General features: G+C 36.1%; 6 protein-coding genes across 9 annotated transcripts in view; all 6 read right to left on the bottom strand.

The window, feature by feature from the left end:
- The window catches only part of LOC122138492 (gamma-crystallin M2-like), an 863-nt gene extending 412 nt beyond the window's left edge, over positions 1-451 (bottom strand). The window contains exons 1-2 of the mRNA XM_042731307.1: positions 349-451; positions 13-255 (exon numbers count right to left, since the gene is read on the bottom strand). Coding sequence (XP_042587241.1) covers positions 13-255; positions 349-360 — 255 coding nt within the window. The 5' untranslated portion in view covers positions 361-451. The remainder of the gene's footprint in view (positions 1-12; positions 256-348) is intronic.
- Positions 1-4,182, bottom strand: part of LOC109061047 (gamma-crystallin M2-like) — a 9,342-nt gene extending 5,160 nt beyond the window's left edge. Inside the window, exon 1 of the mRNA XM_042731308.1 lies at positions 4,164-4,182. Within this exon, the coding sequence (XP_042587242.1) occupies positions 4,164-4,175 (12 nt within the window). The 5' untranslated portion in view covers positions 4,176-4,182. The remainder of the gene's footprint in view (positions 1-4,163) is intronic.
- Positions 3,399-23,949, bottom strand: LOC109061058 (gamma-crystallin M2-like). 2 transcript variants are annotated; one of them, XM_042731303.1, is made up of 3 exons: positions 23,888-23,949; positions 3,827-4,069; positions 3,399-3,711 (listed from the first exon to the last, which is right to left on the bottom strand). In XM_042731303.1, exons 1-3 carry the CDS (start codon positions 23,897-23,899, stop codon positions 3,439-3,441), a joined length of 528 nt encoding a protein of 175 aa, XP_042587237.1. In that variant the 5' UTR covers positions 23,900-23,949; the 3' UTR covers positions 3,399-3,438. The 2 variants fall into 2 exon arrangements, with proteins under 2 accessions (XP_042587237.1, XP_042587238.1); XM_042731304.1 differs by lacking the exon at positions 23,888-23,949 and adding an exon at positions 4,164-4,243.
- Positions 11,570-12,417, bottom strand: LOC109061073 (gamma-crystallin M2-like). Its single transcript, XM_042731311.1, has 3 exons — positions 12,347-12,417; positions 12,002-12,244; positions 11,570-11,886 (listed from the first exon to the last, which is right to left on the bottom strand). Exons 1-3 carry the CDS (start codon positions 12,350-12,352, stop codon positions 11,614-11,616), a joined length of 522 nt encoding a protein of 173 aa, XP_042587245.1. The 5' UTR covers positions 12,353-12,417; the 3' UTR covers positions 11,570-11,613.
- Positions 15,278-16,168, bottom strand: LOC122138493 (gamma-crystallin M2-like). The gene is made up of 3 exons (XM_042731310.1): positions 16,054-16,168; positions 15,716-15,958; positions 15,278-15,586 (listed from the first exon to the last, which is right to left on the bottom strand). The coding sequence occupies exons 1-3, from the start codon at positions 16,057-16,059 to the stop codon at positions 15,314-15,316; spliced, it is 522 nt and encodes a 173-aa protein (XP_042587244.1). The 5' UTR covers positions 16,060-16,168; the 3' UTR covers positions 15,278-15,313.
- Positions 18,253-24,024, bottom strand: LOC109061066 (gamma-crystallin M2-like). Of its 3 annotated transcripts, none has more exons than XM_042731306.1 (3): positions 23,888-23,966; positions 18,755-18,997; positions 18,253-18,567 (listed from the first exon to the last, which is right to left on the bottom strand). In XM_042731306.1, the coding sequence occupies exons 1-3, from the start codon at positions 23,897-23,899 to the stop codon at positions 18,295-18,297; spliced, it is 528 nt and encodes a 175-aa protein (XP_042587240.1). In that variant the 5' UTR covers positions 23,900-23,966; the 3' UTR covers positions 18,253-18,294. The 3 variants fall into 3 exon arrangements, with proteins under 3 accessions (XP_042587240.1, XP_018933751.2, XP_042587239.1); XM_019078206.2 differs by lacking the exon at positions 23,888-23,966 and adding an exon at positions 19,097-19,171; XM_042731305.1 differs by lacking the exons at positions 18,253-18,567; positions 18,755-18,997 and adding exons at positions 23,089-23,397; positions 23,542-23,784 and having other exon boundaries at positions 23,888-24,024.

Genomic DNA, 24,024 nt, shown 5'->3' with positions numbered 1-24,024 from the left:
CATGGAGCTCACCATAGGGATCATACGGCAAGACCTGATGTAGTTGTTCATTCCAAACATAGACATGTAATCAGCATAGTCTCCCCTCCTAAAAAAATACTGATTTCCCATGTAGTTGGTATTATCATACATCATCCAGCATCCACTCTCCACTCTGCAAGAGTGACAGCGGCTCATGTAGGAGGAGAAGTCACCACAGTCGCTCATACACTCATAAGAGCGACCCTGGAAATTTCTTTCCTCATAGAAGATGACCTGAAAATTCACAGTTTAACATTTAGTGATTTGATATTTCTTTCGAATTTATTTTCATTGCAGATTGAAAATGTTAGCTGGTATGAAGTTTACCTTGCCCATCATGGTTGCACTGGCTCTGGTCCTCAGTAGATCCACAAAGGAGAAGCTGAAGCTGATTCTGCTTGTTGACTGACTGCTGTCACCTGTGCTTTTATACTAGACCAAGACTAAAGACTACAGGGCTTCTATTGTTAGTCAGTTCCTGACTGTGCAATTTGGCATAGAGGCTGTTAGTTAAACCGTAGTATCTAGATCTTAGTACTCTGTTAGGAATTTTTCTGAAGTTAATGTTTTTAAAATTAAAGACCAGAGCCTCACAATTCAATTAAGAATCTTTTTTTTTTTTCCTGTGGTTAATGTCTGTGATTTACAATACATAAACACTGCTAAATAACTGTCTACTAAACAAAATTAACTGTAATCAAGTGAAGGTTGTTTGTGAAACAAAATATGTAATAAATATCTAAATAAAAATATAGAAGATTACATATTTATCTTACACCCTTTTATGGTTGTGGTAGATTTAAAGAGAAACAGAAAAAGGATTTAGACCTTTTAATGTGATAGCCATTCACATAATAGGGTTGTCTGTGGTTTCAGAAATTGTTGTGGATGTATAGGCTATATACAGGAAATAAGGGGCCAAAATTGCACCTTTTAGGGGTACATCAGCTTGTCACTGGAACAGTAGCCTTAAAAGGACATCTTTGTTCCCTTTTTACGCCTACATATTAGTACCTTAAGGGTACGAATTACTATTCTAAGTGACCTAATACTCTATGTACCTATTAGGCATAAAAAAGGAACAAAGATGTCCTTTTAAGAGTACTGCTCCATTGACAAGCTGTTGTACCCCAAGGTAAAATTTTGGCCCATTTTTTTTCTGTGTGGCCTAGATGAGTGTGAGATTTCCCGGTCTGAAATTGTGTCCAAGTCTGGCCCTGTTGAACTATCATCTATTTATTCCATAATATGTTAATAGGCCTTCTCCCTTTAACTGTTGTGTTAAAGGGGTCATATGATGTGATTTCAAGTTTTCCTTTCTCTTTGGAGTGTTACAAGCTCTTGGTGCATAAAGAAGATCTGTAAAGTTGCAAAGACTAAAGTCTCAAATCCAAACAGATATTCTTTATAAAAGTTAAGACTCATCCACGCCCTCCTAAAATGACTCATTTAAACATGCCCCCACATCTCTACGTCACGATGTGGGACGTTTTGCATAATGCTGCCCAAATGTTCATGCAAAGAAAGAAGGCGTAACCTTTGGTTCTTGCTGTTGCCGCCGGCACCATGTCATAGAGACGCTGTTTTGTTGTGAAAGCGAAACTACTTTGTTGGATCTTCCAAAAGAGGACACAGCTAGAAATCAGTGGTTATGTTGTATTAACAACACTGTTCCAGAACAGTTCAACCCAAATATTTAGTGTGCAGGACATTTTATGGAGGACTGTTTCCTGATCCTGGGAGAGAAGACTACAATTCCGGCTGTTCTGACTCACAGTCTCTAAGTACTGTACGTTTACATATGTAAAGGATTTGCCACTGATTATTCAAACGTGAGTTTTGAGCAGTGTAGAGTAGCGGTTCTCAATCCCAGTCCTCGCACCCCCTGCTCTGCACATTTTGTATGTCTCTCTTATGCTTCAGACATTTGTTCTATTCGAATGTAAGTGCCCTGTGAAGTGGACATCACAGGATATTCCGCCATGATTCCAGTTCGAAGTGAATGTATATGTTCCATTCAAAGTGCATTGAAGTGTGCGAGACGTGAATTTAAATTGTATTTATTTACAGAGGTATATGATGTCACACTTGTCCGTGTCTGAAGACGTAGCGCAGCGCAAATCCATGAATGAATGTTCTGAAGTGAGGTAAACTTCAACAGATTTCCCCTGCTCAGGGAGTAGGGAGCAATGAACACTGTGTAGGGACCATGTCAATGGGAACACAGTTTATGCACGGAGCTCACTTCTAACGAGCTGATTATCTGAATCAGGTGTGTTAACAAAGAGAGACTTGTGAAATATGCAGAGCTGGGGGTTGCGAGGACTGGAATTGAGAGCCGCTGGTGTAGAGTAGCGCTTGTTGTTTGTCGTTTCTCCTATCAAAAATGCAGTGATGGTTTTATGTTTACATGACATGATGCAACGCAACGCGTAAAAACAGTATAACTCATTATAATCCATAATCATGTCCCCACTGGATGCAACAAATGCCTCATTTGTAATGGGTTTTATTGTTATTGTCTTGTAGCTCCGGTTTTCCGACCGGAACACGCATCACAGTATGACAAGGGGCGTAACATTTCCCACAAGCTTGAGGCATTTGGCCAATCACAATGCACTGGTTAGCTGGCCAATCAGAGCACACCTCACTTTTCAAAACGATGAGCTTTATAAAAAAAACGACGTGTTTCAGAAGGCACAGAGAAGAAACAATAATGTACAGTACAGACAATATCTATTAACATAAACTGTATTTTGTCTGAGGGTGAAGTGAATGCGTTGCAGTTTACATCAATTTAAGGTCACCAAACATAGGTATGAATATATTTGGATAGATCATTGTGGCCTTTCTTTGTTTCGTCCACTGCTGCTGTATCCAGATATCTTAAGGAATTTTTTATGGACCTGCCATAAACTGGTCCCTGGAATGCTACTGTGTCATTGTTAAATAATTCTTCATTCACACCAGTCTGTTATTATGGTACAGTGGGAATAGGAAGGTCTATTTATTATTAAAATTCAACATACAAATTTGATATTCAAAGTCTGTAAAAATAATAATAATAAAGAATTATAAATAAAGAATTGTTTTAGAATTGGATTGTAATTTCCAGAATTAGCATCGGATCCTAAAATTCCACCCCATAACTGAATTTCTTCCATTTCAGGACAGCAAGTGGGTGGACAAGTTGGTTAGAAATATATTTGGTCTGAAATCATAGATATTTCCTAATCTAGAGAAAATAAAAATGTTTGGAAATTTGGTACTGTAAGTTTGGGAAATAAAAATAAAATTAAATATTTCTATGGACAACTTGTAGAGTGTTTTGTGGATTTTCTTTTTGTGATTAGTGGAATTAATGTTTTTCAAGACAATTTTTATTGTTGAAGAGAAATTATTTTATTAATATGAACTCTAGTACCAGGAGTCCATGATACGCCTCATGCTCATGAATCTCATGCCACCCATATTACTGAAGCTCCTGTACTCTCCAGGCCTGAAGTACCACATCCTGCCTCTGTAGTGGGGCTGCTCATAGAAGAGCCAGTGGCCTTCCATCACATGACAGGACTGGCAGTGAGACATGCGATAACGGTCCATGATGCTGTCACAGTCATCCATCATCTCATACATCTGACCCATGAAGTTCTCCCTCTCGTAGATCCTCATTCTGTAGGATCCCCTGTACTGTAGTGGGAGAGAAGTCCTTTTAGTTTATCATCAAAAAAAGTAATAATTAATCAAAAAGTTAAAGAGAAACCTATTTATGTGTATATGTTAAGTAAACTAAAATTGAGCTCACCATAGGGATCATACGGCAAGACCTGATGTAGTTGTTCATTCCAAACATAGACATGTAATCAGCATAGTCTCCCCTCCTAAAGAAATACTGATTTCCCATGTAGTTGGTATTATCATACATCATCCAGCATCCACTCTCCACTCTGCAAGAGTGACAGCGGCTCATGTAGGAGGAGAAGTCACCACAGTCGCTCATACATTCATAAGAGCGACCCTGGAAATTTCTTTCCTCATAGAAGATGACCTGAAAATTCACAGTTTAACATTTAGTGATTTGATATTTCTGTCGACTTTTATTTTTATTGCAGATTGAAAATGTTAGCTGGTATGAAGTTTACCTTGCCCATCATGGTTGCACTGGCTCTGGTCCTCAGTAGATCCACAAAGGAGAAGCTGAAGCTGATTCTGCTTGTTGACTGACTGCTGTCACCTGTGCTTTTATACTAGACTAAGACTAAAGACTACAGGGCTTCTATTGTTAGTCAGTTCCTGACTGTGCAAGTTGGCATAGAGGCTGTTAGTTAAACCGTAGTATCTAGATCTTAGTACTCTGTTAGGAATTTAGTCCTTTAGTTAATGTGTTTAAAATTAAAGACCAGAGCCTCACGATTCAAATTAAGAGTTTTTTGGTTAATGTCTGTGATTTACAATATATAAACATTGCTAAATAACTGTCTACTAAACAAAATTAACTGTAATCAAGTAAAAGTTGTTTGTGAAACAAAATATGTTATAAATATCTAAATAAAAATATAGAAGATTACATATTTATCTTACACCCTTTTATGGTTGCGGTAGTTTTAAAGAGAAACAGAAAAAGTTTTTACATACACATTTAGTATTATTAGAGCAAATTAATTTTTTAATGAATTGGTTAAACAAATGATTCAGTAATTACTAGATTTGTTCCTGAAAGCATCATCATATTTAAATGAATTTGGTTGAATTAATGAATTTACTCACTCTTAAAGAGTGACCACCTGCTGTCGTAAAGATGTTGAAAAGACTGAAGACTGTTCATACTACATGTGTAAATCAGATGTTTCATCATGATATGATATTGATTCTCATACCCAGCGTTACCATATTTGTTGATACCTCAAAAAAATGATATGATACAATTATGATACGATTAGATTCAGGAGTATACCTGTTTTACACAACCGGTTGCAACAGATCAAGTAAGCTGTTACTTGTCTTCTATGCTTAAAGTATGTGGTAATTTTACTCCCAGTCATGAGAGGGTGCAAGGGAGCCAGTATCAGGGAAGTGTAGTGTACACAACCACCCTATAATGATTAAAACACCGCTCCTTTTATTTTTTTTAATCCCCATAAATCATAAGCAGTGTCTCAGAGCTTACCTATCACAGAATCCATAAAGTGTGACTTCACACTTTACAAGCACCACCCACGACTGTTGTCGGACACTGCCGTTTTAGCAGAGACACTGGCTGTGTCTGAAATGGCATACTTCCCTACTATATAGTAGGCAAAAAGCAGTAGGTGAGTGAATGAGTATGTTTGAACCCTCAGTACTTATAAAAAAGTAAGCGAAACTGCACTAATTCTTGCGAGATTCGGACGTACATATACTTAATTTGCTTTCTAATATGCCTACTTACCTACTTTAGTGTAGATAAAAAAGTATGTGAAGAAAGAAGTATGTTCGAAAACTGCAGCATTCATAAAAGAGTAGGCAAGAAACCCCAGATGTCCTACTGCTTCATCCCAGATTCTGGAGTGTGCATCGATGGACACTTTTCAATCTCGGGAGTCCACGGGACATCAATACATCATCATCAAACGTTATGGAGAACAGCAATGTGGGTGTTTTCAAATGTGAGTTTTAGAAACCAAAACACGGTTCCCTGTGTTAAAATCATATTTGTTGAGCCACTGTATCGTAAATTGTTGATTTGCTTAAGGTGTGAAGACATTAAATAGTATAGTATATCTGTGATTCTGCTGTAAAAAAACACGTTTTATTATGTATAGCCAACAGGGGCGCTCCAGTAAACACATGTACTGTATGTCTCCAAAGTGCGTTTACATAAACCATATACATCTATTATGCTTTTTCACTTTTTCAGCTGTAATGTTGCTGCTTGAGCATAAAAAGATCTGCAAAGTTACAAAGTCCAGTTCAAAAGGAGATATTTTATTTAACAGAAATCACTTTTTAAAAACTACAACAAATGACTCGTTTGGACTGCAACGCACATTTTCCGGGATTTCTAATATCTCAAATATGGACGAATGGGACGAGACCTGGTTGAGCTGCACTAGAGAAGACAACAAGCCAAGGAAGACAAACTTAGAGTGATTACAATCATCCGGGTTTAAATCATGCTCAAATTGATTTGATTTTGATGCAATATTTACACTGAAGCTTGCAGCCAGCTATGGTAAGGGCATGACATTTCCAGACCAGACACCGAGTGGAGCCAATCACAACACACACTGGCCCAGGTAACCAATCACAGCACATTTCGTAATTCAGAAGGCGGGCCTTCATTTGATACAGGAATTATTTGAGCCGTTCATGGCAGACTGTGGAGAGAGGTGCTGTAATAATGTAAAATATGTGAAAAATAATGTGTTTTTTGAACAACCTAGTATGAAAGCCTGTTCTAATACACCCCCAAAACAAAATCAAGACTTTGTAAAAGAGCATAATAGGATCCCTTTAAAGATGATGAGAAAATGTCTATTTAACATCTGACAGGAAAATGTACTAATAGAATTGCAGATGAGCACATCACAACATGAACAGACATCTGAGTGAGTGATGTATGTGTGCCATTATGTAGAATTCACTGTTGTCATCACTGCTTAAAGCCCGAGACTGCACGATTTTCATCTGTCCCAGATGAAAGATGGGCATCGTGAAACATTTGTGGCGATTTCTGTGATCGTGGCTCCTAATCGGTGGTCCTATGTCGTACAGTGCGGGAGGTTCTAAGACAGCCGTTCTCACAGTCTTGCGACCAAAGATAGTCTACGATAATTCTCTGGCAGTGTCAGAAATTCAGCATGATCATCGCACAGTGTGTTTGCAGTTATGACCCACATTTACTGACTAACCAGTAAAAATGCGACATGAAATCAATGCGACATGGCGCTAAAACATAAAACTGCTTACCTCAAGCTCTTATTCCTTCCTCTTTCACTGCTTTCACTTTTTTCAGCACACATAAAAACTACAACTGTCAAAGTGTGATTCATTATGTTCTTTTTGTTTACCACTAGCGCATGCTAATGATGTTTTATTCTTCTATAGAAACGTCAGAGCCTACAAGTCAATGGGTGTCATCTTCATACAGTCTACATGCATGTCATTACCAAGTTTATAAATCCATGTCACACAGTGTGACCAGCAATGATCTTTTAGGATTACTAAAATAATAAATTTACACAGTACATACACATATATAAACAAAAACCTTTATTTTGGATGCGATTATTTGTGATTAATCATTGCCCAGCATAAAAAAAAAAAATCATCACGATTACTGTATGTCGAAAGACTGTATTTTTCATAAACCAGATACATCTATTATGCTTTTTTCACTTTTTCAGCTTTAATTAGTCTGTAATGTTGCTGCTTGAGCATTAAAAAGATCTGCAAAGTTACAAAGTCCAGTTCAAAAGGAGATATTTTATTTAACAGAAATCACTTTTTAAAAAAACTACAACAAATGACTCGTTTGGACTGCAACGCACATTTTCCGGGATTTCTAATATCTCAAATATGGACGAATGGGACGAGACCTGCTTGAGCTGCACTAGAGAAGACAACGAGCTTTCCCAAGGCAGACAAACTTAGAGTGATTACAATCATCCGGGTTTTAAATCATGCTCAAATTGATTTGATTTTGATGCAGTATTTACACTGAAGCTTGCAGCCAGCTATGGTAAGGGCATGACATTTCCAGACCAGGACACCGAGTGGAGCCAAAATCACAACACACACTGGCCCAGGTAACCAATCACATCGCATTTCGTAATTCAGAAGGCGGGCCTTCATTTGATACAGGAATTATTTGAGCCCGTTCATGGCAGATTGGGAAGAGAGGTGTGGTAATAATGTAAAATATGAAAAAAATAATGTGTTTTTCGAACAACCTAGTATGAAAGCCTGTTCTAATACACCCCCAAAACAAAATCAAGACTTTGTAAAAGAGCATAATAGGACCCCTTTAATATTGTGAGAAAATGTCTATTTAACATCTGACAGGAAAATGTACTAATAGAATTGCAGATGAGCACATCACAACATGAACAGACATCTGAGTGAGTGATGTATGTGTGCCATTATGTAGAATTCACTGTTGTCATCACTGCTTAAAGCCCGAGACTGCACGATTTTCCTAGTCTGTCCCAGATGAAAGATGGGCATCGTGAAACATTTGTGGCGATTTCTGTGATCGTGGCTCCTAATCGGTGGTCCTATGTCTTTGTGTGCGGGAGGTTCTAAGACAGCCGTTCTCACAGTCTTGCGACCAAAGATAGTCTACGATAATTCTCTGGCAGTGTCAGAAATTCAGCATGATCATCGCACAGTGTGTTTGCAGTTATGACCCACATTTACTGACCAGCCAATAAAAATGCCACATGAAATCAATGCGACATGGTGCTAACACATAAAACTGCTTACCTCAAGCTCTTATCCCTTCCTCTTTCTCTGCTTCTTTTTTCAGCACACATAAAAATACAACTGTCAAAGTGTGATTCATTATGTTCTTTTTGTTTACCACTAGCGCATGCTAATGATGTTTTATTCTTCTATAGAAACGTCAGAGCCTACAAGTCAATGGGTGTCATCTTCATACAGTCTACATGCATGTCATTACCAAGTTTATAAATCCATGTCACACAGTGTGACCAGCAATGATCTTTTAGGATTACTAAAATAATAAATTTACACAGTACATACACATATATAAACAAAAACCTTTATTTTGGATGCGATTATTTGTGATTAATCATTGCCCAGCATAAAAAAAAAAAATCATTAATTATTTTATTATTATTTTATTTTTTAATTATTGGTCAGCATTTATCATTATTATTGTTCATAAGTGTTCTGGTGGGTTAGCAATGCATTCTGAGGTAATCTTAATTTCAAAGTAGTAACACTTAGATTTTTCGAGTGTAAAATCAACAGTCTTCTCCAAAGATGAGATCTTCCAGCAGCTGCCTGATGTCTCCTTTGTGCAGATATTGCAAACATGGGGGAAAACGTACAAGGTAGGATTGTCATGTTACTGATGCTAAGAGGTGTTTGTGCACCTGTCACTCTTATTTTCTTTTTATTATTATTACTGCAGACCTTATACATACAAGCTCAGGGAAAGATGGCATCTTTAACAATGAGCAATCATAATGACAAAAAAACTGAAAACATAACTATAATGGGTTTGCGTACATCATAGTATGAGATAATATACACAGAAAAAAGGATAAAAAATCATAATATTCATATAATCATAATGCATTAAAAATAGTTATAAGCCTCAGGGATGAAACGATAGAGAAATTCATCAAGAAAAAGAAGAAAACAGAAGATTTAAGCAAGTTTTTTATTGGATGAACAATTTTTCACATAAAATAAAGAAATTAATAACATATTCAAGAGATAATGATTTTGGGTTTTGGTAATAAAAATTATAAAAATATAAAAACTTAAATCAACCCAAAATGTATTGGTTATACTACAATCACAATAAAAGTGCAGCTGTTTCTGACTACAAAATGAGCAAATTTCATCAACATCAAGATATTTACAGATATCTTTTTACAGAGGAATTAAACCTGTCACCCATATCTTTTAAGTTGTTGCACTTGTTATAACGTCATAGATCAGTGGTTCTCAACTCCAGTCCTCGGGACCCACTGCTCTGCACATTTTGTTTGTCTCCCTTATTTATCGCACCTGATTCAGATCATCAGCTCATTAGGAGAGAGATCCATGAACTGAACTGAGTGTCTCAGATTCAGAAACATTCAAAATGTGCAGAGCAGCGGGTCCCGAGGCCTGGAGTTGAGAACCACTGTCATAGATCACGATAACGTCAGCATGGTTGATCGCATTCATACTCACCAAGATTTGGCTGTAGAGTACGTACTCTTATATCACTCGTTAAGTAAGTACTCATTGAAATTAAGTAACTACTCATTGAGTATGCCATTTTGGACACAGCCACTGCCCTAAATGAGCTGCTCACAATCTGACATGTTAATCTTCACTCTAGAGCAGGGGTGTCAAACTTGTGGATGTTTATAATTTGAAAAGCGGAGCCTCTCGTGGGTGTGATCATAGTAAAGTTATTGAGCTCAGATGGGAAAAACTGTACTTTGCATTGGTTTCATAAGGATTTCTTTACCAGAAAATATTTGTTTTGGACACGACTTACTTCATTTAAAAGTAGACATTTCAAGCTTTCTATACATATATTTATCATGTCTGTGAGGCAAGTATTCGCTGAGATTCAGGTTGTTTCATTTACGTGTCTGTGATGAAACTTGACAGAGACCGAGATGGCAGAGAGTGCACCCTGTTTATTTTCTTTATTTTACAAAACGACATGGGATTCTTTGCCAATAGTTTTAGAAATTACACCTATTAATTCTTTCCAGAAGGACTGTAAGTACTCACATGGCCAAATACAATGCAATAGTGTGCCCTTGTAAGTCAAGCATTTTCAACAAATATCCAACATATTTCAACTGAATTTGTTCAACTTTTCCGTTGTTATATATGTTCATGTGACACCTTTCTATCATGGGCAGCAATACGTTTTCCAGGAGTTTGTGCTACAGTAGCTCTTCTGTGTGGTCAGACCTGACAGTCTTGTCTTCACTCTCTACATCAGTGATCCTTGGGCCCCATGACCCTGATGTCAGTTTACCGGTTATCCATCTTGCACCACTTTTGGTAGGTACTAATTACTGCATAATGGGAACGCCCCACAAAATTTGTTGTTTCGCAGATGCTCCGACCCCCTTATCTAGCCATCACTATTTGGCCCTGGTCTCTCGGATCTTCATTAAGATCTTTTTGCTTGCTCATTTTCCCTGCTTAAAACACGTGATATTCAAAAGCTGACTTTTCACTTTCTGCCTAATATATCTCACCTCTTGACAGGTGCCATTGTAACAGTGCAATCAATGTTATTCACTTTACCTGTCAGTAGTTTTAATGTTTTACCTGATCAGTGTATATAGGTGTCTACTTTCTAAATTTCCCTCTCTAAGCGAAGCATGGCTATTAAAGGCAATCTACAATTTCTTGTTTGACTGAATGTGCCATAGTGTGTGGTATGATGACAGTCCAAAATGATTAGAAAACTGTGGGTCTCTTTTGGTTTTGTTAAAAGAAAAGGTTATTTAATATGTGAAAATGTTATGTAATATGTGAATAGATGCTACATTTTATATGTATTAGAATTGTTGTGACTGTGCAGTCTGATTCAGTATTGAAATAATCTGTATGTGGTATTGTACAATTGAATAATCTCCCCACAATAACTGTTGCACCATTATTTACATAATTGTTTTCACTCCCATCTATAATTGTGGTAACACACTTCACATATCATGACAAGTTGTACAGGATACATCTATTACTTTTACTGTGTTGTAGCTAAATTTAACACTGTTTCTCTCATGAGAAGTTTGTTTGTTTGTGCATTAGTCTAAGTAAATATTAGTGGCATTAATGATTTTCAAGACACAATATATTTAGTGTTCTGAGGAAAGTTTTATTAATAGAAACACTAGAAAATTAGTACCAGGAGTCCATGATACGCTTCATGCTCATGAATCTCATGCCACCCATATTACTGAAGCTCCTGTACTCTCCAGGGCCAAAGTACCACATCCTGCCTCTGTAGTGGGGCTGCTCATAGAAGAGCCAGTGGCCGTCCATCACATGACAGGACTGGCAGTGAGACATGCAATAACGGTCCATGATGCTGTCACAGTCATCCATCATCTCGTACATCTGACCCATGAAGTTCTCCCTCTCGTAGATCCTCATCCTGTAGGATCCCCTGTACTGTAGTGGAAGAGAAGTCCTTTTAGTTTATCATCAAAAAAAGTAATAATTAATTAAAAAGTTAAAGAGAAACCTATTCATTTGTATATGTTAAGTAAACTAAAATTGAGCTCACCATAGGGATCATACGGCAGGACCTGATGCAGTTGTTCATTCCAAACATAGACATGTAGTCAGCATAGTCTCCCCTCTTAAAGAAATACTGATTTCCCATGTAGTTGGTATTATCATACATCATCCAGCATCCACTCTCCACTCTGCAAGAGTGACAGCGGCTCATGTAGGAGGAGAAGTCACCACAGTCACTCATACACTCATAAGAGCGACCCTGGAAGTTCCTGTCCTCAAAGAAAGTGACCTGAAAATTCAAATTTAATATTTAGTGACATAAAATGCAAGATACCAATTCAAATATTTTAAATCTAAACTTTGTGGAAATGGGTGCTGGAACAAGGTTTACCTTCATGGTTGCACTGACTGGTCCTCGGTAGATCCACAAAGGAGAAGCTGAAGCTGTTTCTGCTTGTTGACTGACTGCTGTCACCTGTGCTTTTATACTAGACCAAGAGTAAAGACTACATGGCCTCTATTGTTAGGCTATTCCTGACTGTGCAAGTTGAAACAGAGGCCATTCTAGCTAAATTTTCTAGCTTCTAGCTTCTAACATTTCTAGCTTGGTATGTAGACCTTAGTACTCAAAATTATTATAACAATACAAGTATATTGGTCAAAAAGTATGTGTTTCATCAGATAAACTCTTAAGAAATGCTTATAATACTTCACAATAATGGTCAATTTGTTAACATTAGGTTATGCTTTAGATGTCATGAACTAACAGTGAAAAATATTTAATCTGTTAATTGTAAAATGTTCCCATCATTCTTAATGCATCATTTAATCATAAACATTATATAATGTTAATGTAAACTCTTATTGAAATGCTAATGAATGTGAATTGTAGAAATCAAATATTCACTTAGTTATCACCAAAGGGCACTTTATTTTGTTGAATATAGTCAGTTATGCTTGTTCAGAATCCTGTCTGAAATCAGTTTTAGTAGGTAGATTTGTGCGCAAATGCAACCTGTCAAGTCATGATATAATAGGGCAGCTGGGGAACAAGACAGCTGCCTAAGTATTCATATACATAAGTTTGTATTTTTATCATGTGGTTGTTGTTTTAGATTGAGAACTTCTGGCTATATGGATTTGGTTTGTTTTGGGGTTTCATGAGTATGCATTTTGCAATCCTGCTTAGTGATTCTGAACCTGTATCCTTAGCTCTGTCCATCCACAGAAGGGGCCTTGGTTTTGGGATAAAAGTAAAGAGACAAAACCTAGTGAGTAATCAGTCTGTAATGCAAATTTTTGAAAGTAACGAAAGATTAGAAAATAATTAAGAAAGTTAGATTAATTTGATTAGAAAATAATTAAGTTATTTCAAAATTCAAGACGTTTTCTTTTCTTTTTTTTTCTTCTTTTTCTAATTAATTGGAAAGAAATGGAGATTGATCGGAAGTTATATTTTCAAACTTTTAAGTATTGTTAATACAACTCATTGTGTCCTTTCAGTGAGTACAACATGTTCCTGGATCAACATACTTGTTGATCCTGGAACTACATTCCAATCAACCAATCAGAATTGAGATATAACTTTTCAGGAAATATCTGTTTTAGGCTTAAAATCAGGGATAGATGCTTCTACACCCTTGTATATCATTTTCCACTGATTTTAGGAATAAATTATGGGTAGGGTAAGGTTAAGGGGTAGGGACTGGGTTAAGTATATGTGGACAATAATGTGGATCCAGGATCATCAAAAGATGTTGATCCAGGAACATGTCTTACTTGGCAAAATCACGGCGACCGTGTTCTTCCTTTACATAAGTGAACATGTTGACATATTATGTTGCTTTTGATTTATGCCTTGAACTTTCCTTACTTGGTAAGTTTTTTTACTTTTCAAAAATTTTTTCAAAAACTCTTAATTTTACCTTCATAAAACCTGCAGAAACCCTGATATACAGACTTTGACCATTTAAAGAATTTTTGCAATGGAGAGCCTAATGGACCATCATCTCACCTATTTTAGAGAAAGGAAAATTTATATTTGCCCCCATTGTTCAGACTAATTTGTTCTGTTTTGTTTTAGCTTTGTGTAGCGGTTCTTGTGCTGCCTTAATGTGCTATCAGAAATTTCCTATTTCCCACTTATGAAGTCGTGATTACGAGCTCGTCGTTTTCAAGTGTTTTAATGTCGGAAAGAATAAAATGTAGCATCCAATTGGTTGACAATCATATAAACATTCACCGTGCTATACATGCAGTTTGCTGACAGTTCTGGAATTTTGGTCAAATACATGCTTATTTCACTGCTAATGAAACACAATATGCGTCGAATGATCGTTCATATCTTGCCTATAAATACACTACTTTAGCGACATGACAACAGGATGTAGTTGTTGTAAGAACAGCACTGACAGTAGAAATGGTTGTCTCCCCACCATGTTTAAAGTTTATGACCCACCCAACTCGGAAACTCTGGTATCAAAATTATTTCAGAATTTCCCAGTAGTAAATATGACTTGAGAGGCCGTTCACATCCAATTTCCAATTAGGAAGCTCGTTTTTACGATAATTCCGATAGCACGTGAAGGCAGCATTAATCCTGGTCCTCACAACCCCCTGTTCTGCCTATTTTGCATGTCTCTCGTTTAACACACCTAATTCAAATCACCAGCTCGTTAGAAGAGAGATCCATGAAAGAACTGTGTTCCTACTGACATGGTCCCCAAACAGTGTTCACTGTCCACTACTCCCTGCACCTGGGAAATAGGCTGAAGTTTACTTCACATAAGAACAAGGATTTGCGCTACACCACTGTCTGCAGTGTCTTTGCGCACAGCAGTGTTTCCCATTCATTAAAGGGGTCAAATGATGTTGCTATAAAGAACATTATTTTGTGTATTTGGTGTAATGAAATGTGTTTATGCAGTTTAAGGTTCAAAAAACACAAAGCACAAATTTCATGGGTAACCAATGACTTAGTTATACAGCAGTCACACAGAGTGAACCAAAAGTTATAAAAGATTTTAGTACATTTGCAAAGATGTCAGTGTGCCTGTTACAGAGGCATATTTAAAATTGGTTGGAGTCTGTTTGTATGCTTTGGTATACAGTATGAACTTTAATTTAAGAGAGAAAGTAGGTGGACTCTTCTAGTCCCCAGTGTCTTCTACCAGGGGCACTTTTTTTGTCATTTTACATTTATGTGTTAATAAATTAAATATCATTCACATTATTCACTTGTCCTAAACTATCCTGTTTTTGAAACCTTTATTTTTTTTTATTTTTTATTTTTTTAGTGGCATTAATGATTTTCAGGACCGTGTTCATTGTTGTAGAGAAATTATTTTATTTATTAACACTAGTACCAGGAGTCCATGATGCGCCTCATGCTCATGAATCTCATGCCACCCATATTTCTGAAGCTCCTGTACTCTCCAGGCCTGAAGTACCACATCCTGCCTCTGTAGTGGGGCTGCTCGTAGAAGAGCCAGTGGCCGTCCATCACATGACAGGACTGGCAGTGAGACATGCGATAACGGTCCATGATGCTGTCACAGTCATCCATCATCTCGTACATCTGACCCATGAAGTTCTCCTTCTCGTAGATCCTCATTCTGTAGGATCCCCTGTACTGTAGTAGAAGATGAGTCATTTTAGTTCAAGTATATCAGCCAAAAACTGTTAAAGCAAAATCTACTTATGTTTATATATATATATATATATATTTTTTTTTAAATTTTATATATTAAATTGAGCTCACCATAGGGATCATACGGCAGGACCTGATGCAGTTGCTCATTCCAAACATAGACATGTAATCAGCATAGTCTCCTCTCCTAAAAAAAAACTGATTTCCCATGTAGTTGGTATTATCATACATCATCCAGCATCCACTCTCCACTCTGCAAGAGTGACAGCGGCTCATGTAGGAGGAAAAATCACCACAGTCGCTCATACACTCATAAGAGCGACCCTGGAAGTTCCTGTCCTCAAAGAAAGTGACCTGAAAATTCAAATATAATATTTTAGTGATGTACAGTGAAATATACAAAAAAAAAAAAAAAACTGTGTGGAAATGGGTGCTGGAACAAGGTTTACCTTCATGGTTACGCTGGCCGGTCCTCAGTAGATCCACAAAGGAGAAGCTGAAGCTGATTCTGCTTGTTGACTGACTGCTGTCACCTGTGCTTTTATACTAGACTAAGACTAAAGACTACAGGGCCTCTATTGTTAATCAATTCCTGACTGTGCAAGTTGGCATAGAGGTCATTCTAGCTAAAGCTCATCATGTTGTTCTTAGCACTCACATTTATTAAGACCCTAACACATCAGAATTTTAAACATTTCTAGTATTCTGTATTAATGACATAATTACGAACAAAAGAATGACAAACAACCAAAAGTTATTTCTCTCAGCTAGGTATTTCTGTGTTATATTCAAAGATATACATTTTGCTAGGCTAGACCTTTAGTCACTGATCTCATATGTAGTTTTATAAATTACAGTACTTCTACTGTTATAAGTATTTTTATACAATTCATAATTAATGCTTTTGTTATTGTGGGGAAGCTTGCCACTTATAGTTTGTTTTGCAAATGTATATTTACAGTATTTGGTATATACAGTCATATACAGTGTCATACGTTGTCCCTTTGCCAAGTTCTGCCTTAATGTTGTTGATGATTGATTCATGTACTCAATATACAAACAGAATGCAAACAGTATTTCTTGTTTTTTTATTTTTTTCAAATTGTAAACATTTTACATTTTTGAGAAATACAAACAGTGTGTTAAAGCCAGCTAAACATATTTTACATCAATAAAAGAACTTACATTTGCACCAATTTAAATTACTAATAGTAGCCTAACATAATTTCACTTACACTCTTAAAAACAAAGGTGCTTAAAAGGTTCTTCACAGCGATGCCATAGAAGAACAATTTTTGGTTCCACATAGAACCATTCATTCAAAGGTTGTCTAAAGAACCATCTCTTTCTTATGTTTTTATAATCTGAAGAACCTTCTTTCGCCAACAAAGAACCTTTTGTGAAAAAGAAAGGTTCTTCAGTTGTTAAAGGTTCTTTATGGAACAATTTAGACAAAAAAAAGGTTCTTCTATGGCATCGTGAAGCACCTTTATTTTTAATAGTGTATGTACTGATTTAGGTCATTGTAGCATCAGTAGTAACTAAAAAGTTCACAGTGCCATAGTGATTATGTTGCAAGAAACGTTAGGAAATGTTCAGTTCACTTAGACTGATATATCAGTTTTAATTGTTATCAAATGAGGCTTTTCTCTTTTAAGTTGACTGTGCATTTTTATTTGCAGTTTATAGTTTTTAATCATGTTACTGCAGTTAAACATGCTATCCAATGTCACAAATAATTCCGGCCTACATAAGAATATTTGAAGACCTACACAGAGTCATGAAACTAATGTTTTTATTAGCCTGTGCTGGCTATCAATATTTTGCTAGGATACAATGAAATACTTTTGAACTATCTGGTAATCAAAATGAAAGATTGTGTCTGTGTCACATTTACATGATGAGAACTGTCCTCATTAAAAACATTATGCCTTTTCTCATAAATAACACCTTCTGTCATTCTCATAAACTCATAAACTCTGAAGTTTATCGTACTGTCCTTTTTGAGGCCTTTAGTTGTTTAACTCTTTCCCTATCAGCATTAAAAAAAATAATGGCTAGCCACCACCAGCATCACCATTTATGATCATTTTGATAAAACTTTCATGTCCCCCAGAACATGCAGTATGTCAAAAGAGTGTGTGCTTTTAAGCAAACCTGTTTTATTCTAGCTTTATGCATTAATTTTTTTTCACCAACACTTCAATGTAAAAAAAAAAAAAAGATCAGATCGGTGATCGAGACAGATATGAAGTAGATCACTTCCATCAACACCCCAAAGCTTGCACAGTCCTGCACGACTTCTTGGGTCAACATTTCATTTGGTAACGTTAGGCAGTTTAGATTTGTGTGCTGTTTAATGTTTAATGATCCCATTATTTTAAACATGCATCTGCTTGCATATGCTATCACTTGTTTCTGCTTCTTTGTCTGTATTTTGATTAGGAGATTCTGTTCTCTTTCAGAAGATGTGTAATAGCGCCCCCTACAATATAACAGTGAATCAGAAAATTCTGTCAATGTTGGGGAAAGAGTTAATAACAATTAGCATGAAAAACTAACCAAGAAAAATGTGTTAACATTCAGCGTGTGAATTATTTTGTTAATTTAAGTGTGTTTTGTGGAATACTAATTTTCCCAACACAATGTTTGCTTTTGTAGAGAAATAATTTTATTGAAACACTAGAACACTAGTACCAGGAGTCCATGATACGCCTCATGCTCATGAATCTCATGCCACCCATATTACTGAAGCTCCTGTACTCTCCAGGCCTGAAGTACCACATTCTGCCTCTGTAGTGGGGCTGCTCATAGAAGAGCCAGTGGCCTTCCATCACATGACAGGACTGGCAGTGAGACATGCGATAACGGTCCATGATGCTGTCACAGTCATCCATCATCTCGTACATCTGACCCATGAAGTTCTCCTTCTCGTAGATCCTCATTCTGTAGGATCCCCTGTACTGTAGTGGAAGAGAAGCCCATTAATTTATTTTTTTGTCACCCCAACTTGAGTTTAAATGTAGACATAAGTCTGTGACCATGTTTTTGAAAAATCTAAATATAATTGTAAATTTAATATTCCTTCAAGAAAATTGTCCCGAGTGTATTGATTTAATCCAAACACATCCAAATATTCATTGAGCTCACCATAGGGATCATACGGCAGGACCTGATGCATTCACTCATGCCAAACATAGACATGTAATCAGCATAGTCTCCCCTCCTAAAGAAATACTGATTTCCCATGTAGTTGGGACGATCGTACATCATCCAGCATCCACTCTCCACTCTGCAAGAGTGACAGCGGCTCATGTAGGAGGAGAAGTCACCACAGTCGCTCATACACTCATAAGAGCGACCCTGGAAGTTCCTGTCCTCGTAGAAGATGACCTGAAAAGTCAAAGTTATTCTTTTAATGTTTTAGAGTTACATCTATGAAATTAATGTCAATTAAATCTAATGTTAAATTGTTGTTGGAATTAGGTTTACCTTGCCCATCATGGTTGCACTGACTGGTCCTCAGTAGTTCCACAAAGGAGAAGCTGAAGCTGTTTCTGCTTGTTGGCTGACTGCTGTCATCTGTGCTTTTATACTAGACCAAGACTAAAGAGTACACCCTGTCTATTGTCTGTCAATTCCTGACTGTGCAAGTTCAAATAGAGACCATTATAACTAAAGCTTATTATGTATATGTTAAAACATATTTGTCCTGATTCTAGCCTTTCTTATTTTTATTATAAAAAGACAGTTAAAGCAAAACACACCTATTAAGCTGAGATTTTCTTCTTATATGCCAAAATATAGTATAGTATAGTATATAGTATAGTAGAATAGTGTATAGTGCAGTGTACTATAGTATTCAATATTAGTAAAGCAAATAACCAAAGATAACATTTCACAACCAAATAAGTTTTTCTGAATTGGATCTATATTTTTGCAGTCAGTTGAGTCAATCCCTTCATTTCTGTTTGTAGAACAATATTAGATATTTTAATGTGAGCGCACTCAAAGTCATTATGTGGTTTTGTTAAAATGTCTAAAATATATTGTACTACATTTAAAAAGTTTGTACACCAACTCTCATCCTACAGCAGAGAATTAGTTGTTACACAGGGGAGAAATGGTTTTCACTCAGAAATTGCAAGTAGATTTTACAATTACAAAGAAATGGCAAGTAACACTGAATTAAACATAACATTATGAAGTAGAAAATTTTAACAAATATTTGATTGTAAAACAATAAAAATATTTGTTTTATTTATAACTTACAGTGTTTTATTTTGTGTAGCCTTTTTGTATTGCTGATTTGAATTGATTTGAAATAGTTTTGATAAGTTGATTGCTTTGTCTCAGAAAACATGTTTTTCTCCTATTGAGACAACTCTAGTAACTCAATAAAAAATTATTATTATTATTATTATTATTATTATTATTATTATTATTATTATTATTATTATTAATAGTAGTAGTAGTAGCAGTAGTAGTAATAAATCCAATAAAACAGTTTTCCCAAAATTACCTCTATTTCGTTTTGAGATCTGTCTAGATAAGAAGAAATAAGTTGCAGTTATTTTTTCCCTAAAAACTGTCATCTGACAAGATTGTGGTTGGAATATGTTTGACAGCATGTAAAGAGAAATATGAACAAAACAGGTTAAAATCAAATAAATTTATTTGGAAACCACACACTTCGTTGGTTTTCACGTGTGAAATTTAGAAGCTATGTTAAAGATCCATGACAGTTGTAATATAGTGCATAAAATCTATGAAATACTTGTGTACTATGATATTTTTTGTTGTATTCTATATTTTTAGATCTTGATCTAGCCCCAGTTCCCATTCTTTTTCATGGTATGAAAAAAGACCAACCAGGATACCCACAAAAACTAATTTTATGTGCCACAAAAGAAAGAAAAAAGGTGAGATTTTGGTACAAAATAAGCTTGAATAAATAATGGCATACGTATGCATTTTTATGTGTATATGTTGCACAGTTTGCTCAAACTACTCAGATATTTTCAATTAAATTCAATTCAAGTTTATTTGTATAGCGCTTTTCACAATACAAAATGTTGCAAATCAGCTTTACAGAAAATTAAGTTTCTACAATATATTTAGTAGTAGTTTTATCAGTGGTGAATGTCAGTCAGTGTATACATATGGCAGAAATGTACAGAAAAATCAATCATAGTTGTACGTAATCAAACAGACGATGAACACTATTAACAGCAATTATTATATGTTGCAATCAAACTTATAGCAAAATTTGGTAGTTCTGTATTTTGTTTCAGGGTTGACATCATCTGAGGTCCTCTGAGGGGTTGGCATCCTCTCTTCTCAGGTGTTCTGGATCCAGACTGAAGCTTGTGTAAATCCCAGTTGGCAAAAACAGAGAAACAAATAGACACATAATTTGCGTAGCTGCTGTACCAACCAAGCAAAATCTATTTGTTTAACCCAAGCTAAAGAATAATAATGTGCATTTGATCAGATATATCTGCAGTACAAGATTATGAGATGCATTATTTGAATGCTTGGTCAAATAGATGTCTTTAATCTAGATTTAAACAGACAGAGTGTCTGAACCCTGAATGTAATCAGGAAGGCTATTCCAGAGTTTGGGAGTCAAATGCAAAAAAAGCTAGGTACTACCAAAAGTCCAGAGTTTTGCGACCTTAGGAAGTGTGTTGGATTGTAGCATGGTAGAAGTCTAGTTAGGTATGCAGAGAGCTAACCCATTAAGGGGCTTATAAGTAAGTAATAATATTTTGTAACTGATACAGAACTTAATAGGTTGCCAGTGCAGAGACTGTAAAATTGGGGTTATATGATCATACAGTATTTTCTTGACCTGGTAAGGACTCTAGCCGCTGCATTTTGGACTACCTGTAGCTTGTTTATTGAAGATGCAGGACAACCAGCTAGAAGTGCATTACAATAGTCCAATCTAGAGGTCATGAATGCTTGAACTAGCTTTTCTGCATCAGAAACAGGTAACATGTTTCGTAGCTTGGCAATGTTTCTAAGATAGAAGAATGCTGTTTTTGTAACATAGGAAATATGATTTTCAAAAGACAAGTTGCTGTCTAATATAACACCCAGATTTTTGACTGTAGAGGAAGTAACAGTGCATCCGTCTAGTTGAAAACTGTAATCCAAGAGATTCTGTGTACTGTTTTTTTGGTCCAATAAGTAATATCTCTGTCTTAACTGAATTTAATAGGAGAAAATTATTGGTCATTCAATCTTTTAAATTTTTAACACACTCTGTTAGCTTAGATAATTTAGAAGTTACATCTGGTCTTGTTGAGATATATAGCTGTGTATCATCATAACAGTGGAAACTAATCCCGTATTTTCAAATAATATTACCAAGGGGCAACATGTATATTGAAAATAGCAGAGGACCTACTGTAGGACAGATCCTTGAGGCACTCCATACTTTACTGGTGATCATTTAGATGACTCTCCATTTAAATAAGCAAAGTGGTAACGGCCAGACAGGTAGGATCTAAACCATCTTAAAGCCTGCCCTTGAATACCCATATAGATTTGTAATCGATCTATGAGTATGTCGTGATCTATGGTGTCGAACACAGCACTTATTTGAAGTGATTTGATAGCAAGGAGAGAGTAAACAGGGCATTAGCGGGAAGTTGACATTGATTGTTGTATGTTGTATGTTGTATTACATAAATCAGGAATGCATTTATCAATTTGTGCACTGACATAGGCAAGCATTTACTTTTTTTAAATAATGGCTAGCAAGCTGCCTAAAAATATCCTGCATCAAATTGAAACTGTGTTAATTGTTTTGTCTAGGAAAAGTCCTCTCAAGGTATCTTACAATTAACTGGTTAACTCAGTCAAATTATTACAATGTTGACATATGGCTGTGAAAAATATTGGCCAATTCTGTAAAAATTCAACAGTATAGCTGTGTTCATTGTTATACAAACTCTGAATTGATGAGTATTTTGTTGTCTTTATAATAAGGGCCTAAAGGGAATTTTTTATTTATTATTATTATTATTATTATTTTTTGAGAATGACAGATGTTTCTGTTTGTCCGGTGAGAAAAATGAGTAAATAGCCATAAAACAATTAAGCCAACTGAAGTTTTGGAATGCTTAATAAATAAAATTGTTCATGAATAAAATGTCTCTGCTCTCTGCTGTAATATGAGGTATAAGTGCCCTGCTCAAGGTTGCAATATCCTGTTGGTTTTGGAAAGATTTTTGTAAAGACATTTATGGTCTCTGGCTGTATGTTGCATAGCTGAAATAGTCATTTTTAAAACTAACTGATATTTTAACTATAAAATATTGTTGGCTATTATCTTAAACAGGTCTTGAATATTCAGTTACGTGTTTTAAGGTTTTACTGTGACTTTTTTATTTATGAGTGTGTTAAGCTATAATTTATTTTTGTGTTCATTAATCAGGCAAATATAGGTGGTATTAATTTTCAAAACATCAAGGTTTAGTTACAAATAATTTTATTGAAACACTAGAACACTAGTACCAGGAGTCCATGATACGCCTCATGCTCATGAATCTCATGCCACCCATTTTACTGAAGCTCCTATACTCTCCAGGCCTGAAGTACCACATCCTGCCTCTGTAGTGGGGCTGCTCATAGAAGAGCCAGTGGCCTTCCATCACATGACAGGACTGGCAGTGAGACATGCGATAACGGTCCATGATGCTGTCACAGTCATCCATCATCTCGTACATCTGACCCATGAAGTTCTCCCTCTCGTAAATCCTCATTCTGTAGGATCCCCTGTACTGTAGTGGGAGAGAAGACAATTATATTTATGTTTAACAGGCTGAACTTGTGGGATCAAATGTAAAGAGGTCCAAATGTGTTCACTTTCTCATGTACTATGATAATAACATTTGCAAATCCATTCAAATGTTCATAGAACTCACCATAGGGATCATACGGCAGGACCTGATGCAGTTGTTCATTCCAAACATAGACATGTAATCAGCATAGTCTCCTCTCCTAAAGAAATACTGATTTCCCATGTAGTTGGTATTATCATACATCATCCAGCATCCGCTCTCCACTCTGCAAGAGTGACAGCGGCTCATGTAGGAGGAAAAATCAGCACAGTCGCTCATACAGTCATAAGAGCGACCCTGGAAGTTCCTGTCCTCGTAGAAGATGACCTGAAAAGTCAGAAATATTCTTTAAATGTTTTATAGTTATCTTTAAAATTAAGGGTAATTTGAATTAAATTTAATAGAAAATTGTTGTTGGAATGAAATTTACCTTGCCCATCATGGTTGCACTGGCTGGTCCTCAGTAGATCCACAAAGGAGAAGCTGAAGCTGTTTCTGCTTGTTGACTGACTGCTGTCACCTGTGCTTTTATACTAGACCAAAAGTAAAGACTACGTAGCCTCTATT

Source organism: Cyprinus carpio, chromosome B9 (assembly GCF_018340385.1).
Source record: "Cyprinus carpio isolate SPL01 chromosome B9, ASM1834038v1, whole genome shotgun sequence".
Classification (NCBI taxonomy): domain Eukaryota; kingdom Metazoa; phylum Chordata; class Actinopteri; order Cypriniformes; family Cyprinidae; genus Cyprinus; species Cyprinus carpio.
The sequence above is the reverse complement of the archived record's forward strand: the minus strand, read 5'-3'. Positions and strand labels throughout refer to the sequence as shown.